We start from the raw sequence: 19,055 nt of genomic DNA, 5'->3' as shown, positions 1-19,055 counted from the left end.
GTATGAACTTGCAGAGTGGTAGGGGCACCTGTTGCAGTAGTAATGAGGTAAGCAAGCAAGCAAGGGTGCTTTCATCACAGCAATTAATACCATAAAAGCAAGTGGCCAAAAGCCAAGCAAATAATAATAATAATAATAAAAGCAAAAAAAATAAAAATTCTTAAAAGAATGATGAGTAGATGATCAAAACGACCTCGGTTTTAGCAATTGTTATCCCAATTGGATTTGCCTGTCCCAGCTGTAACCCACACTCTCTGAAATCCCCTCTCTCCTTTTCTTTTCTTTTCATTTCTTTTCCTTTTCTTTCCTGAGAAAAAGAATGTATGAAAGCCTTGAAACTAGGGGAGGGACAACAACCTTTTGAATATCACAAAACTGCCCTTGTAAGTCCCTCAAACAATGAGAGCATGGCAGTCAACAAGATGGAGAAGAAAAGCAGAATTGTGCAGTGCTGTCAGGGTTGGAATTTCCTTTTCTTTATTTTTATTTTTTTCCTTTTTTTTTCTTTATGGGTAATATTGCTTTTGTGGACTTCTATGATTAGGGCTTTAATAAATTTCTTGGGATCATACCACACAAAATTGTGCATCAAAATCAATGATTGGAACAAACTTTAGACCAGATGCTGAAATTTTCATGGAATGCATGGCCCTAGCTGCCAAAATAGAACATGAGAGAGAGTGAGAAAGAGGAAAAGGAAAAACCCTCCCAAAAAATAAAGGGAATTGATTCAAGATAGTTCTCTTTACAGAGAACTACAGTTATCCATGGAAACACATAAGTTAATTGTATAAAAATGCAGTCATCAATCAATTTCTTTCACTGGTTGAATATCCTAGATGATCCAATCTATTGTGGTGGGTATGGTCAGTATATGTGGGTTAGGCCCCACTAAGAATCTGAAAGGTTCAACCATAGATTCCTCAGTTATAGAAATAAAATAAAATAAAATAAAATCACAAAAAAATAAAAATAAATCCTTGGTGACCATAATGGGATAGAAACAAACAAGGAATTCAATACTGAAATAATTATTTTGCAAGGTCCTATGTAGAAAAGGTTACATTCAAATGGTTACATGTAGTGGACTCCTTGTCAAATGCCCTTATAAACCATGATAAGATGTTCAACCATAACTTTATTGATGCTGAAACTATCCAGTGCTAACCACATATAGAAAAAAGATACAATATCTAGATTGTATAGGCAGTTTGTTTATGATCTCAATAATGAAGTACTCAGCACTATACTACCTTTTGGTAAGTTCTGCCATTTTTTTAATTCTAAAATAGTTTTACTTTCACAGTAAGAGAGAGAAATGATGTAAAGGTGGAAGCAAGACATCTATCAACACTCCATTATATGACAAATCTGCAAAAGAATGGAAAATGGAATAAGCCAAATTGCAAAGACAATCATGACTGCACTAGCCTCCTTGTCTAATCACTTGAGAAAGGATTGATTAAAGAAAGGAAAAAAGAGAAAAGTTTATACATATACACCTTCATCACCCCCCACCTAACATCAAGTTATAGTGTATAGCCATCCCCACCCTAAAACTAACAAACTAACAATAACCCCATTTTCCATTTTGACAGGAAAAAAAAAAGAAAAAAAAAGAAGGAAGAAAAAGGTTGGAGAGATGTGGAGCTCCATTTTGATGGGTCAAGAGCCAAGCAAAGTATCATTGGGTTTACTCTTGTAAAATCTCAACAACACAAAGGGAAAATTTGGTAGCTCAGACCTTCCTTCCATGGCCACTTAGACTCTAAGCAGGTAGATGCTAAGTTCAGGAGCTCCATTGCTGTCAGGGTTCATCATGTAGAAAGCCTCAGAATCTCTAGACCCAATAACTCGCTCGAACTTGGCCCTCATGTACATGAGTTCACCATCCGACCCAGTTTCAGGTCCTTCCCCAGGCAAAACCCCTGCACCCATTGAAATTGGTTCTACTGCTTTCAAAACATTCCACTCTTTGGGTCCACACTCGCGCTTTGTTGCGAATCCACACTTCTTCCCATTACAGTAGGTCCTCCACAGAGGCTCTTCCAGCAGTCTAACTGACTTCTTCTCTTCTTCTTTGTCACACTCCAATGCAATTCGAACTAACCCAGATGCCATTTCTCGGACTAATCCACTTATTGGGGTGGCCAGTTCAATCAAGAAGGCTGGTTGGGAAGTGGGATCCTTTTGGAAGGCAAAATGTACGTGCCCACGTCGGTTCCCGAAAAGAGTACCGACCACTCTGGGGCCGAGACCATGTGGTAATTGTGATCGGCTCCTGCCGAAAATGGTGAGAACCGATCGAAGCCTGGAAACTGCAACGGCCTGCAGTTTCTTCTTTGGTGTAGGTGTTTGTGCTGGAGCTTGAGCTGGAGCTGGAGCTGCCACTGATGGCTCTTGCACCACGCCCTTTTCGTTCTCCTTTTTGTCATCCTCACTAGTGTTTGAGGAGGATTTGAAGGTTGGGGTTTCGTCATCTTCGTTGCTAACCTTCCTAGTCCAGTGGAAGTGTCTCTTGGAGGAGAAATCTTGAGAGTTGCTCCTAGCCATGATTGTCTTCATCTGAGAAAGCAAATCAGAGGGAAGCCTACTCCTTAAAGAAGGTGGGTGATGATAGAAAGAGAAAGAGGGAGAGAGAAAAAAACAGAGACAGATTCTGGCTTCTTCTCTTTAATGGATTTGTGGGGGCTTTCATTTATTCTTTGTTTCTAGTCCTTTGTAGAGAAGAGAATCCTGACAAAAGAAACATAAGGTGCCCCACAAACTGTATTAGGAGGGGAGAATAGGGACAGCCAAGAAGAGAGAGTGAGGTATTTTGAAATGGAGGAAAGGAATCTTAGGAGACAATGTCTTGTGTTATTTCACTTTCTAGTGGGGTAGGGGGAGTGGGGATTTTCTTGACTGATTCTTTTGACTTGAATCCAAAAGACAGTTTATATATATGCAAAGATGAGAAGTGAGAACTAAAGCCACAGGTAAACCAGAGCCATCACTATTCACACTAGACAAGCTCACCACACCCTTCTGCATCAATGTCTTCTAGTGGTAACAGTCATCTGGGTTACTTCGCCCCTTATATTGGGTGTAGAGTCCACATATCACCCACCTGCGATGCTAACACCCCATCATCCTTCATCCTTCATCCTCTATCCTTCATCCTTTTCAACATTGACACTTCAATCACCAGTGGGAGACACCAAAAAACATCCCTCATTTGAATGGTCCTACAAAGGGCATCCTAAGTGGAACCCATTGGGAATTTGCTCTTAAGTGAGCACCAATAGAAGAGATTCAAACACATGGCAAACTGAAGAAGTCCTCCACTATACAATTTTGTTCTCAAGGGTATCTTCCCCTTTCAAAAGAGTAATCATAAAAGTAACACCCACATACAAGTGATTACGTATGGAACAGAGGCAATTTTGGACAAACTCAAACTAATTACATTGAGTTACAAGCATAATCCATAGAGAGAATAAAAATAAACTGCGAGTCCATATAGGTGCCACTACTCTTGCAAGAGCTTTTGTACATAACATAAGGGGGATTAGAAGAATATATGGGATACTCAAGGATGCTTGCCTATGGTCCAAAAGAAAATTGAAGTCCTAAAATTAGCTCTCCAAACTTGGGTCAAGTTCTGATTGTTTTTGGATAGAGGCCCCACCATTCATTCTTGCGCGTGCCTCAGCAAACATCCTCTGCTGCTCTGCCAATGCTTCTTCCTCAGTCATTTCCGCTCCATTGCTCCACTTCCCACCTTTTATGGTGTCCTGTTGGATTGCATTTCCAAAAGAATTATCAAAGAAATTTTGTGTGTGGTATTTTAAAGGTGCAATCAGAGTTCAACTACCGGAAACAACAAACAATAGATAGACAAACACTCTTGTGCAAGGTCAAACTCATTTATGGGTACAGAGAATGAAGAAGTGAAAAATTACCATAGTTTCAAGCTTGTGTTGTTCATATGCAGCATACACCTCCTCAATGTACTCCCCAAATCCAAGAACCTGACAGTTAAATCACATGTATAAATCATTATACAATATGTCACACATACTCTAGTGTAAAAACTGAAAAACCCAAAGATTGTAACTTAAGCCCATAAATACACGCAGTGAGCGTATGCACGTATGGTTTTTTTTTTTTTTTTGATCAGTAAATAATATGTGTATTGCAAATATGCATGTATGTGTACTACACTCATTTCTCTAATTAACACAAAACAACCTATTCCAATGTCTCCAAGAAGTTGTGCCATTTCTTTGGTTCCTAAAAGCATAGAGAAGTATTTATGAGGCCAAAACATATCATATGCCACATTTTTTGTTCTGTTGGTTCCTGAGGTGTGTGGGTCCATTAATCCCAAAAATTTTATATCTGTAAAGCCAGAAGCAGGCCTCAAGTAGATAATCTAAAAGTCCACCCCATACATATTAGTTGATCATCCTTCAAATTCTCTCATTAAATTTGCCTTTATGAAAGGGAGAAAATGATTAGTGCAAAAATCATCTAAAAGTCCTCGTAAATATTAGATGATCATCCTTCAAACTCCCTCTTAATTTTGTTTCTATCAAAGGGAGACAATAATTAGTGATATTATTAGCAAACATGGACACACAAGCAGAAGAGTGTCAGATGCATGCATGCAACAGAACTGGCATGATCACAGCTCCTCCATAGAATGACTAGCAGAAAATAAGACTAGTCACAAATATAAAGCAACATGGCGTGCAATATTGTTTTCTTTGGTATGCACAGGAAGATTTGTACATTGCATGACACCTTCTCCTACCCTACCCTCTGCTCTAAACACCCACAGCCCATTGCATTGCTGTCAGATCAACAGGGTCATACAGATGTGAATATTAAATGCATATTTCGTTTCTCAGGGAACAGAATGTGGTGCTTATGGGCCCATATGGAGGGGAGAGGACACACACAGTCACACAGCTAAAAATATATGCATATGAGTGCTGGTTGAAGAATCATAATAGAGTGAAGATAGGGACAAACACTTTTTTTTTTTTTTTTTTTGTTAATTTGATATTAGTAAGGACTCAGCTACAAGATTTGTCTTTTTGAGAGAGCCATGTTGATCATCATTTGCTACAGACTAGAGGAAAACCCTACCAGAGCCATCTAATGTGATCATAGGAAGCTTAGGAATTATTTAATAGTGGAAGTGAAAACGGTTTTATTTTTATTGCCTTTTTATTTTAATTTTTGCATCATTTTTTATTATCATAGGGTCTGAAATATGGGAGCATAAAAAACATATCTTTAACGTTTTCTAAAAATGACTCCCTTTTCAGCAAATATTCAGTGTTATTGAGAATATGTTGCTAAAAATATTCAGTCTTAACCTGTTTTTGAAAATATGTTTCTAATTTTTTTTTTTTTCACTATTTTTTCATTTTAAATCATTTTTATTCCCACTCTGAAACAAGCCTTACAATCTCATTTAGACTGTAGGTGTATCATTTCCTTACGGTTGTAGTCCTTAAGCTCAACTGAGATAAAACTGCACCACACACATCTTATTAACACACCCACACACAAAAACACACTCTTGAACTAAATACTTATTGATTCATCTACTCTTTCAACAATCTTGCTGGCCACCTCTGTAGTGTTCATACTTCGCAGGAAACATTAGTTAATGATGTTGCACAGTTGAACATTTCTGGACTTTCAGAATAAATGGATTACTCTTTTGATCATCCACAAGAAAGATACTGAAATGGAGCAAATGTATTAGTGTAATTTTCTAGAATATGATGGCAATCATGGGTTACATAGGCATATGCACCACATATCAGTAGAAAGAAATCTAGTGAAGACCTACAAGCATATGCATAATCCTACTGATAACAAAATTTATCATTCCCCACTAAAACGGAAGGAACTTACATATCGGTCAGCAAATTGAAGAACTACCTTCCTAACAATTCTAAATAGAGAGGGGGTGGTGGTGGTGTATTGGTCAGGTGAATTATTTTTTGGTGTGTTAACTAGCAGTTGAAAGTGAAACAAATATGCTGCAGGAAATATTCATAACAGACAGAAGACCAGCCAGAAAGGGGCAGAATACACACAACCATACATTCAACAAATGCAAAACTAAAACATGAGATATTGGATGGGTTAAAAACCTCTAAAGCCTTGAGAACATGCTCAGGTGCAATGGTTCTTTTTTCTTCTCTGCTACAGACGTCATTGGACTCTGAGGAGATGAGATTAATAAACTCTGCAAGTGCACAGAACAGAGAAAGCAAAGTTCATCAATACAGAAAATGTAAGTGCTATAGGCATTTCTTTTTCTCCTCAGTTTGTGCACTTCTTGTATAATTTGTGTGTTCTTGGGTTGTGGCCCCCATTTTTGTTAGGTGCTTATTCTAATACAATTATTCTAATTTGCCTTTCAAAAGAAAAAAAAAACATGTTAGTTGCCACATACTAATAATAAAAGCTGGCAACTATTGCACAAGGCCCTAGATTGAATTGTTAATTTCTCAGAGCTTTGTACCAATAATCAGTGTTTGAGTCACCTGAAAAATTTTCAATTTAACCTTTTGAAATTTTGGTACTAATACACAACTTAAATGTGAATTTTGGAACCTATTAATATTACAATCTGGTTTGAAACATAAGTAGCCATGAATCAAATGAAACAACAAACAGTGTCTTCTCTCATAAATGTGGTTTATTATAAACGATGATGAAAAAAGCAAACATACATATGAACTCTGCAACTATCTACCTCCCCTTTAATTCTACTGATGGAGCTGTGGAGGCTTCTAATGGAACTCAATGGAAGCCTTAGGAGGGATGTTGGAAGATTTTGACAAGGGGAAGGGCAAGTACAGGGTGCCTTTATTTTTATTTTTACTTTTTGTTTTAGGATAAGATAATATAATATGTCCATTTAAAGTGCTAAAAGGGGCAAATCCTTAGCCACATGAAGTACACAAAAGACCACCTGATCAACGTGGTAAAAAAGATTATTTTACTAATCGCCTTATTCCTTAAGATGACAATACAATACAATAACCTTTTGTGGTGTGTTTAGGGACCAAATAAGAGTTCTTCGGTGGGTGGGTGAGTATGCATGTGTGTGTGGGGTGGGGCGGGGTGGGTTTGTTACAATCCTAGAATAAATTTGAGGATAAGCAATTGTTGTCTACTTGTGAAATGGGGATATTGGTTTTTTTTTGGCCTTAAATTTGATCTGCTGGGTGGATTGCCTTCTGCCATCCCATGACAGGTGGCCACTGATGTCCCCTTCTCAAAGCTATGCCAATTGGTAATTCATTAAGTGCATTGAAAGGAAATTGATATGATAGAAGATAAGAATGAATCTGCATCAGGAGGCAGGCTAGCTCTGGTTGGTACCCTTCTAACACATGTTATGTTGGCTTCACTAACCTGGCTTAGTAGCTTTCCAAATTAGAAGAAGTTTTGGAGTGACCAGAAGAGGAGCACACAAATTTGTAAATTATGACTTAAGGGTCTGAGAAAAGGAAACCATTGTAGAGGAGAGCTCTGCTGTGGAAGCACTAATTTGGTTCAGAAGTGTGGTTCTCTGAAGAGTGGGAGGGTCTGGTTCTCAAGTGGGATTATGAGTGGCTTGGAAGTGTTCTTGGGGTGGGAATTTTCTTCTGCCAGAGAAAGATTACTTCTGTAGGCTACACTGCTTTTTAAGGTTAAGAGTTGCTAAAGTAAAGCTTTAACATCTAAATTAGTCCCTACACGCCTTCCTGAACTAAGCTTGGTGCTGGTTGGGCTTAGATCAAATGGAAAAGAAAAAGACTTAAAACAAGCTTGAGCAAAATTCAACTAAACTGATAAAAGAGCTTGAACAAACTGCGCGCAGGTCAAACTCTAGCTATTCACATGGCACCTTGGTCTTTATCATTCCTAACCTTAAGGTTTTCATTGATGAGATTTAGTCACCTTTGGTCCAGATTTTAATTAAACATTTTGTGTTCTGTAATGATATTGTCCTTTTTATTTCAGAAAATTGAAGTCTACAAAGCCTTAATCTCAAACTAACATTGATGAGAGGAAGGGGAAAACATTGGTTCATATCCCTTAGAGACTGAGGACTCTTTTGGTCACTTTGGGTCCATATTTTGAAGAAGCACTTTGTGTTCTGTAATGATATTTTCCTTTTAATTTCAGAAAATTGAAGTCTACAAAGCCTTAATCTCAAACTGCGAAAATCACAACCTTTGAGTATACCAAAAAACTCAACAAAAATACACACCCAGGACCTAACCTTCCGCATTATCCCAAAGATTAGTGCTGTCTACCTAAATATCCTTCAAGTTTACAATTGACAGTTTCAAAAGCACAAGAGATCAGTGTTGTCAAAAGCAAAAGGTGATATCAAAGCAATAAGACTCCTTTTAGTCTAAGGCGAAAGGCGAAAAACAAGGCGATAGCCTAACTATAGTAAGGCGATAAAAAATATACATATATTTACCTATTCGATATTTAACTAATATAAGTGTTGTCTTCAACAATCAATATTATTAATTTTTCATTACTCATGATGTCTTATAAATTAACAAAATAGTAATAATTATTGAAAGTGTTAAATATTGTACCCCATATTATAAAAAACATCATATTGTTTAAAGATATTCATCCTATCTAAATGTATATTCTAATTTTTCAAACATCTAAAAAGCAAAATAAAACACAAAATAAGAGATTGAACATTCTAGAGAAGCTTTAGGTATCATCATCATAGTCATTATTGAAATTAAAATTGTCATTACTTCCATCAAGACTAGATTGATAACCCTCCATCTTATTATTTCTATGATTGATAATATAAAATTTTATCTTATACTTTGTTTAATCCAATATTAGATTGAATGAACTTATAATCTAAGTATGCTTAATCTTAATTCATGGTCAAAGGCCTCGCCTCTATGCCTTGTGCCTTATCCCAAGGTGATTGCCTAGGCGTTGCCTCTTTGAAGTTGCCTTGCCTAGGTCTTGAAAAGGTGACTTTTATCTACCCTGCCTGGCCTGATGGCCTAGGTGACCCAAGCGATCACCTTTGATAACACTGCAAGAGATTCTTCTGTTACTTCCCTTCCAATGTACCCGGTCAGTCTTGATTCCAACTTTAATCCACCAACCAAGGATCAAGTCATCAGCTGAGCAAGGAACTTTTAAACTTAACTTTAAGGCTCACATTGATTCAATAGGAATTCTTCCCTATTTCTATCAATATAAAAAACATTGATGGAACTTAGATCTTAATGCAATTTTTTTCTCCCAAAAAAATAGCCAAAAAAAAAAAAGAAAAGGTCAGAGCAAATCCAACATATGTATCAAACCATGTACCCAAGGATGAATAACTACAGTCATATATGCCCCTAGAAATTCTTCTAGAATGTGGCCCCAATATATTGGGCATATAGATGGGGCAATCACAGTTTTTCAAGAATCATAGCAGTGACTGTTCCTGGTGTCTTCTCTTGCATTGCATATAAAGAGGGAGCTGAGTTATCAAAGAAAAATATTTAAATAAATTGCTACCAAACTAACAAACACCAACTATTATGGACAAAAACATTCAGTAATATGAAAACCAATAGGTAAAAAGTTGATATACATAAAGGATTTCCATTCTTATCTACTCACCTACACAACATTCAATCAGAAGGTCTTGAGCATCTCTTGCAACACGTACATCTGGGGGCAACATCTCCTTGATAATTTTTGTCATAGTAGCTGAAGAGAAATCAGAAGTTGCATAAGCAATCAAATAAACTAATTTAAGTGGTATAACATCAAACTAAATAAGTGCCAAACCAGGTAATGACTAAATGAATCAAAACACATGCATAGATTAATAGTTCATTTCTGGTCACAACATGGGAGAACATGGTGCAACTTCTTAACATAGTTTCTCAAGATAGCCTCGTCTTTCAACATTTCGTTATAGAATAAGACGATTCTTGAGTCTGGTGCCTAAAATAATAAGATGATACTATAACGTAAGAGTCTGTGTACTGCTAATAATTCCTGACTGCTTGACTAGATATTACATCAACTAAACTAAATGCATATTTAGTTTATAAGAACTAAATACATCAGTAAGTGTAAAATATGGTTAATGTCAATAGAGACTCAAAGACAAGACTTGAGATAAAACAAAGAAAGAACACAAGAGTATGGCAATATAATGCCAATTCCACCAAGGGATGAAAGGAAAACTATCTAGTCAAAGAAAAGCAGTTACAATTAATTGCTATTCCTGGTCCAGCAGTGTTTTGTGTTTTTTTTTTTTTTTTTAATCGGTAAATTTTTTTATCCCCATTGGGACTTGAATGTGGAACCTTCCACAAACCCTCCCCAAACCTTTACCACTTGAGCTAGGCCTCAATGGCTATTTCTGGTCCAACAATGTTGTCTCTAATCTTCCACATAATTTACCCATGCTGCCACCATGCTAAGCTCCCTCTCCAACCCAGGAAATCACAATGGCAGAGTTGCCCTCCATCACACAGCCTCAAAACCCTACCTCCCAAAACGTCCAACAAGACTTGGTTTGGCCTTAATAGAAAATCCTTCTCCAATGCAATTTTACATACAATATCAACTGGTTATGCCATTAGCTGTTCATTGTATACTTCTTGTATGCTTTGAAACGCCTTATGGCCCCCCCTTTCCTTTAATATTCTCTTTTGTTTTACCTATCCAAAAAAGGAAAATCAACATTGTGGCAATCTTCATCCCCATTCCAACCCCATACAACTCCAATTGTTGTGGCATCTCTTCCTTACAGAATATTCTAATTCTTTGATTACACTCTTTCCAAATGCACCAAAATAAACATAAGGAACCATGCACCAATCCTTCCTTTGTCTTTTCTTCATCCCCTTTGTCATCCACACTACAAGAAGGTTTTTCGTGCAAGAGATCATCATTAACATAAAGCTTCCAAGGTTTTTCACTGTGCAAGGGATTGTCATTGACATAAAGCTTCCAACTCTAAAAAAAAGGAATATCTCCAATAATGAATGGCCAGTTCATCCATAAACCTTAATAACCACTTCTAGAACTTTTCAAGCATTGAGTCTGATAAAATTAAATTTGTAAATACACTAAAGTTGTAATTTTCCCACTTAAGCATCCACCTATACCACTAACTTAAAAAAAAAAAAATTAATTTAATTTTTTCACAGGGTATTTCATCGGATTCAGTCCTCGCTTCATCCAATTCAGTTGACAAATATATTAAATGAAAATTGGCAACAATTTATTAAGCACTGACTGGTGAAATTTAGTTAATTTAACTGGAAAATCAATCAATTTATCAAAAAAGAAAAAGAAAAATCACTGTTTCAATTTTACTACAATTTTTTTTTAACATCTAATAATTATTGCATAAAATTGAAGCGATTAACCCATCGAATTTCACAAAAAGATGAACCCTTTAACCCAGAAAATCAGAAAAAAAAACGTAAACATGAAAAACATGCAAGAATTTTCCATCATATTCCTCAAAATTAACCAAAAAAATGAAAACAAGAAATTAGAAAAAGAAAAAACAAACCTTTTGGCAGAGAAGCATCCTCTTTGGACTTCCCGACTATATCCATAGGTTCCATTCTAACACCTTCAAACCAAAAACATAAATCAATAAATATGTATAGTTAAACAAAAATTAATTAAAAAAATATAAATAGAAGAGACAATGCAGATCTAAGTATCTAACCCTAATGGATACAGAATAAGAATTTGCGATTCGACTCTAACACCGAATCACCGTGTTGAAATCAACGGAGGAGAACGATTGATGACGAGTCAACGGACTGGAGATGGGAGTTGTTGCACAGAAATCGGATGAAGCGGAGGAGACATGGTGTAGTTGATATACAAAGGCGACGAGTCGTCGCAGGATAAGAGGCTGAGTTCGTTTGCAGGCGATTGTGGGAAACGATCCCTCAAGCGCGTCGAATCCTTTCCTTTTTCCCACGCGCTGTAGGGCGCGTTTAAAGTGGCGTTCCCATGTGGGACCAGGAGTTGTGGTTCAAGCGTGCTGCGAACTTTCAGAAGAGCGCGTGGATAAGTATTGATATTCTTTTCCATTTTTCCATAATACAATTTTGTTTCTCGATGTTGGATCTGATGAACTTGCCAATGAGAGAGGGCGATGTGATAAAGCCGTAAAGGGCTCTCATGGGCCCAATTCTTATGGGCCCGGGCCCGGGCCCGGGCCCGGTCCGAAAAGACCATTCCATTTGTTTTCTAATATGGCCCCCTTTTTGGCATTTAAAGAAAAAATAGTCATATTTGTGGAAACTAAAGTTATAAAAAAGGAAACCTATTTGTATTGGGTAGAAGTCAAAAGCATTAAAAACAAAAAAAAAAACTCAATATTAAAGCTTTTGGACATGGATAATTTTATAAAAAATGCTTATAACTTAAGAAGAATTTAATATGAAAAGTAATCACTATTTTGATTTATGTACAAAATTATTTTATGTTTAATGAAAATTTTAATATTAATGTTATGGTGTTGATGTCGAATTTTGTAGACTCGACCTATCCATCCCTACCATATGTTCCAATATGATAAGTAGGATCATAAGTAACGTGTTGTTATATGTATCATATGATTCTCTGCTTACATGATTATGCATGTCTTGAATAAGAGTGCAACTTGGACATTTAACTTGACTCAATTCGAATCCAACGGGATGTTTGCATAAGTTTAGATAATTATTTTTAATGCTTGGATTAAACTTGGGTTAAGTTTTTCAACCCAAGCTTAATTTGGGTTGGATCAGGCCAAAATTTAGATAACCCAAGCCTAATCCAAGCTTGAATTAATTTTTTTTTTTTTTTTAAAAAAAGTTTATAATGTTTGTTATCGTATACAATAATACTCATTTTCTTTTAAAATTTTTAAATAAAAAATATGAAATTATAATTACATCATATAAGTTTTCATTTAAATATATATATATAAATTTATTTTATTATCTTGAAATTTGGGCTCATTTGCTATAGATATATTAAGAAAAAGTTTAAAAAAGTATTGTTGATAGATTTTGAATTATACAACCTAAACAACTTGACTAACGTGAATTTAACCCGGGTTCAATAAAATAAGGTTAGATTGAACTTAAGTCGAATACTTTAGGTTAAAAGTTGAGTTGTGTTGGGCTTGGGTAATTATTTACTTCTTATCTTGTTGAATTTGTGTTGGAATAGTGTTGATTGTTTCTTAATTCAAGTTGGACATGGGTTAGCTATCAACCTAACCTAGCCTAACCAAGTTGCAACCCTAGTCCCTCATTGTTGCATAAGTGCATTGATGCAACTCATGTTATGTTGGAATGCACACTTACAATAGTGGCAACCCTACCTTAATAGATGCTCATTTATAATGGATCAGGATTCTATTAATTATTTGATTAAAAAGATAAGGGCGACCTTTTCAAGCTCATTAAGGTGGTCTCATAAGATTGGTCAACCTAGATTCCCAAAAATATTGGTGACAACTAGATCCCTCATAGAAAGTAGGCGATAACCAACTCCCCCATGAGGGAGCATTGATTTTACCCTTGTATGGGTGGTGTTGACACACATCTCTCTCATTTCATAAAGGGTAAGGGATGCCTTCAAATCGATATCACCCTATAGCCTCTCTACTTAGTCTTCATACTCCCTTGAAAACGTTTCACTTAGGATAAGGCATCCTGATGCCATTAAATCTACTCGAGTTGGGAGAATGGCTTATAAGGTCCTACTTGGACCTTGTGCATCTTGGTGGTGGGTGAGCTTGGCCTTCCCTCTATTGAGTTCTTAGGATATACTCATGACATTGTTTTGATGAATGGAGGTGGAGGTTTGTCAAGACAAGGATAGATTATAGATGCATCAAATTTGTTTTGACCAAATTAAAGGAAGAGGGGCATGTCGCTTCTAAGGCACCTATTGTCATTGAATGCCATGACTTACCAAGAGCATAAGGATATTGGTGCAAGAGCTCTCTTGTTAATATGAGTATGTGAAAGTTTCTAATTGGATGGACGACTTCAAGCTTGGGTCTCTATAACTTTGGGCCTATTCAAAAGGTCCAAAGATTCATTTGTAAAGAACATATATATAAGAGGATTATAATAGCTCATAGTTTAAAATCCCTAAGAGCTCAACATCAAGAGTCCTTGTCAAGTGCTGCTTTATTCTCTACTTCCAATTAAGGACTTTTGTCACTCACTCTCCCTTACTCTCCTCTAGTCCATTTTTCTCTCCCTCGAGTCTAAACATCTCATTGTCCTTATGTCCCACCTCCAACTGTACTAGCTACCAACAACCCACTAGAAACATATATTTTAAAAATTATTACTTTCGTGTTGAAACCATTTGGAAATATAAATTTCTTAGTAATTAATCATAGACTTGATGATCCAAATTAAATTGTTTATTAGAATAAATATGAGAAGTTTAATTAAGAACATTGTAAATTTTTTTTGAAAATTTCTATTTGTTACACAAAAAACTCTTAATTAATTGACTAAGACTTTCCAAACTCTAATTCCTTTCTCTATATTTTTTTTTTACTTCATAGCTAAATTGAATAAAAAATCTCAAGATTACTCCCTTACCATCCCTAGGTTTGATTGATAGACCCGGTCTTTAAATGATCCACAAAATTAATTTTATGTAGATGTGAATTAAATTTGCATGATGCTATATATGGTGGCTAACTTTAAAATGATCAGATTAATGGAGGCTCCTAATTATTCTATCACATCAAAATCTCCTTACCTTAGATATTGGAAACCAAATTGATGGAAGAAAAGGTTCATAAATGCAGCTAAGACATAGTTCAGTAGCCTTAATGTATTACAACACAAGAGAAACATAAGCATATATCTAAATCTTTCCTATCATAATGTCTGAATTTAAGCAAAATCGTTGACTATACATCATATGAAGATGATTTCTTGTCATGCTGAAACCATTCTGTCGATGTAGAAGTGCCATCCAAAGGCCCCGTCATTTCAGTTACCATGGATTCACCCTTGTGGATTTTTTGTGGTACATGACTGAAAGGTAAAAAAGATGTTCTGAAATGTTCTAACTCCTTTGTTACTTCTTTCATGGTGGGTCTTTCCTTTCCTTTGAAGTGCAAGCATCGACTTGCAAGGTTAGCAACGGCTAAGATCTCATCTTTTCCTCCCTCCTTCATAACACGATTATCAATGATATCGAATAGACGACCTTGTTCCAATGATGATGTAAAATATGCAACCAAGCTTCTTTCTTCTTCCGATCTTGTTGAAGGAATTGGCTTTTGACCAGTTAACAATTCAACAAGGACAACGCCAAAACTATATACATCATTTTTTTCAGTAAAGTGATTTGTTACAAAATATTCTGGATCTAAGTAGCCAAAGGTTCCTTGTACAAGGGTGGTCAAGTGGGTTTGACCTAAAGAGACCGACCTTGATATTCCAAAATCAGATACTTTTGCTTTATATTTATCATCTAAAAGTATGTTTGAAGACTTAATATCTCTATGATATATGGGTACAGAAGATGCTGAATGTAAATATGTAATTGCATCGGCAATTTCTGCTGCTATTTGCAATCGCATCTCCCATGAAAATGGAAATTCATTGTTCTTATCATGGATAAGTTGGAAGAGAGTTCCATTAGAGATGAACTCAAACACTAATAGAGGAACCTCGGTTTCTAAGCAACAACCCAATAACTTCATTATATTTCTATGATTTATTTGTGATAAAATCATAATCTCATTAATGAATTGCTCCAATTGGTCTTCATCAACTATCTTTGATTTTTTAATTGCCACGATTTTCCCATCAATTAACATACCTTTATATACCGTTCCTTGTCCTCCTTGCCCAAGAATTCGATTCTTGTTGAAGTTTTCCGTTGCTATTGCCAATTCTTCTGAAGAGAAAATTTTTGTCTTCTCAACAGCAATCCTATCCGAAGACATTTCTTGTTGCAACAATAAGCCACCATTTCGTTTAAAGAAATGTTCTTTGCACTTTATAACCCTTCGCTTCTTTATAAATTTATACAACCAGAAAGAACCAATAATTAGAAATATCGATCCTCCTATCCCAAAGCTGAGACATGCAAGGTAAAAAAATAATGAATGAAAATTACTTTACTTGAATATATATTTATATAGAGTCAGCAATAGAAGGGAAAATGCTTTAGTACCATCAAGAAAAAATATTGTCACATGTCATATGGAACCATGGATCATTATACTATAATTCATGTTAATTTGAATTTGCCCTTGTTCTTGATTTTCGCAATAACCAAACCCTAGATCCATAATTTGGTTTTGTCCCATGGCACATGTCATGGTTTTTGCATCATCTACCTCTTTATAATCAGAATAAAGAAATATTTGAAATCAGGGGACCTCAAATCATGAATTAACTATGCCAAAAGAAAAAGCTTGAGTATCAACCCATTGTTCAAGGAAATAGGATCAATTTCAAAATATCATGAGAAAATCAGTATTACCTAGAATCAAAGGCTTTGGAGAAGTGGATGAAGTTGAAGTTGAACCTCTAACCACGCAAGAGAAACTGCCATCGGGGTCCTTGCGACATTCGGCGCAGTTCTTGCATACTTCCGGAACTAAGATAAGGAAAAAAATATATATAAGTTGAAAATGTCACCATCTTTTGTAATTGTAAGCAAATCATGGATAAGACTATGGGATTGAGTTGTGCATACCTTGACAAGCAAGGGGTAGATAAGGGTTGCCTTCCTCGTAAGGCAGACAGGAGCAATTGTAGTAAGTATAATTTCCCACTTCCGCTCCGTTCAATGTGTTCTTCTGACACTGACTGCCCTCTACTGCTTCTTCTATCATCCAGGTCAGTTCGATTGAAGCCCAAGATTGCTGGGGAGAGGCTTGATCCGTTGAGAATCCGTTTCCCAAGGCAGCAAACGTACAAGGCGACTCACTGCTCAAATAAGAAGTAGCAGTGGTATTTAGACGGAAAAAATTGAGGTTAGATGGGATTGTGGCTTGGCAGCAGTTGATACCAAAGCAACCACCATTACCAACAAAATTGTTAGTTGTATTCTGGCAAAAGGACGAGCAGCCCGCCAAGGTAACCCCACTCCGGGTGACGAGGACAGCGTTCCCACACCCTATCACCCTCAAACTATTGCGTTCTGCAGAGAAAAAGAAGGGGGTTTCTTTCAAGTCGATGCTGTCCCACGTCCGGTTGGTCTCCTCCTGGTTTTGGCAGTAGGCAGGCATGGGAGTTTGAACTGAAACAGTTTGGTATTCCACTGAAATCTGCTGCACCTCCAGATTGATCCTCGGATGACTCAAGAGGGGTGTTGGGAAAGAAGAAGAACTATTGCAGCTGATGGCGAACCATTCGTTATAGTAGCAGTCCTTGCCTATGCCGAAAGGGTAGGGGATGGAGTAGTTTCCGCAGCGATCTTCGCAGCCTGGTTTAGCCGGAGATGGAGCAGCTGCCGATGCTTGTGTCAAGCATAGTATCGAGATGAGATGGAGCAACAGTGACCCAATCATTGTTCCTTGTGTAATTTAACTCCATGGAAGCTCAATGTTCCCTTTTTTTATAAGTGGGGATTGCAGGAAGAGAAATTTCCGAGAAGGAGATGTGGTTAGGCCCACAGATGCTAAAGTCTACCCCTCATATTTGAACTTCTGGATCTAAGTTCTGGCATTTGGTCAAACGACGGAATTCATTTGAATACCTGACTTCAACAGAAATGTTGATTTCTTAACCTTAAGGGCCACTCCTTCCAGTCCCATGGCGGTCCTTTGAAAAATTGAGTATGGGAATTGGCCCAACATCTGCCACTCGTCATTCATCCATTTTTCCACTTTACTCTTTGAAAAATACTAACTTGAGTTTCAGCCTTGACCCACGACTAGTCATCACTTTCACATTTCAAGGGGTGCGTGCACAAATAGAATGGTTCAAAAATATAATTTTGGATTTCAACTTGCCCATTTGACCTGGCTGCTCATAATTTTAGAGAGTTGACCACCACGTGAAAATGTGGTTTTTTATTCCATGATATTTGGAAGTACTTTACCAACAAAAAATATCTTACATTTTTCCTTATTTTTTCTTATTTTTTGGGTCGGTTTTTCAAACGATTTTTAGCATGATTCTTTTATTTTATTTAATTTAGAGAAAATCATGTAAAAATAAACTATCTAAAAATAGATTTTTAAAAAAAAAAATTTACTTTTCAAAACACATGTTAAAACGAGAAAAATAATTCCATAAACATGGATTTTAATAGTAATAATAATTAAAATTTCAATATCGCCCTCCAGTCATTCTCTCTTAATGATAAACCTTTTTTTTTCTTTTCATATTTAATTATTTGTGGATATTTAAAATTAAATAATAATATATAAGAAATAATTAATGGAAAAAAATTAATATATAAATTAAATAAATATATCTTTATTAATTATATTATTTATATATTTTTTTTAAATTTAAATTTTCATAGACAAATGAGAATCAATGATCATGATTTTAACTTTTATTTATGATTTTAATTCAATGGTGTACCCAACTTTTTGTTAGGTTAAAATGTTTAATTTTTTTATTTATAAGAAATGAAAACTCGATCGGGTTCTAACTTTTACTAAGTTAAAATTTTGAATTTTAGGTACGCAACCAAGTTGCTACATGTTGAAAGTTTTGCATAGTCATGTATTATAATGTAATGTAAGAAGAGTACTCATGCCTCAATTTATCAAGAAGCATGGACCACTTAACAAGTGAAGAGTTATAAAAGGCACTAGACATCCTTATCATCCATGGTGAAATGTCCCAGGATCACACTCAACTTCAATAGCAAAACTATAAGCAATTGACAAGCCCGTCATTTACTAGGATATGTCACTGTTAAAAAACAGCTGATTAGCCTGATTTGAGGAGGACAAGAACATCCACATCAACCACCATCAAAGAGTACCAAGTGCTCAAGCAGCACATGCCCTCAAGGCTTAGGAA

At 36.1% G+C, this 19,055-nt stretch overlaps 2 protein-coding genes and 1 pseudogene across 2 annotated transcripts; all 3 read right to left on the bottom strand.

Moving 5' to 3' along the window:
• Positions 1-1,324: 1,324 nt before the first annotated feature.
• On the bottom strand, positions 1,325-3,223 carry LOC117904627 (annotated as a pseudogene).
• Positions 3,224-3,407: 184 nt separating this feature from the next.
• LOC117904626 (protein Dr1 homolog) lies at positions 3,408-11,956 on the bottom strand. The gene is made up of 6 exons (XM_034817320.1): positions 11,790-11,956; positions 11,585-11,647; positions 9,667-9,756; positions 6,159-6,253; positions 3,945-4,013; positions 3,408-3,776 (listed from the first exon to the last, which is right to left on the bottom strand). Exons 2-6 carry the CDS (start codon positions 11,637-11,639, stop codon positions 3,618-3,620), a joined length of 468 nt encoding a protein of 155 aa, XP_034673211.1. The 5' UTR covers positions 11,640-11,647; positions 11,790-11,956; the 3' UTR covers positions 3,408-3,617.
• A 2,826-nt stretch (positions 11,957-14,782) lies between these two features.
• Positions 14,783-17,595, bottom strand: LOC117904625 (wall-associated receptor kinase-like 8). The gene is made up of 3 exons (XM_034817319.1): positions 16,768-17,595; positions 16,552-16,668; positions 14,783-16,149 (listed from the first exon to the last, which is right to left on the bottom strand). Exons 1-3 carry the CDS (start codon positions 17,582-17,584, stop codon positions 14,963-14,965), a joined length of 2,121 nt encoding a protein of 706 aa, XP_034673210.1. The 5' UTR covers positions 17,585-17,595; the 3' UTR covers positions 14,783-14,962.
• Between the last annotated feature and the right edge of the window lie 1,460 nt (positions 17,596-19,055).

The sequence above is a fragment of the Vitis riparia genome, chromosome 17 (assembly GCF_004353265.1).
Source record: "Vitis riparia cultivar Riparia Gloire de Montpellier isolate 1030 chromosome 17, EGFV_Vit.rip_1.0, whole genome shotgun sequence".
NCBI classification, from domain to species: Eukaryota; Viridiplantae; Streptophyta; class Magnoliopsida; order Vitales; family Vitaceae; genus Vitis; species Vitis riparia.
Note: the sequence above shows the minus strand (reverse complement) of the source record. Positions and strands in the feature narration are given on the sequence as shown.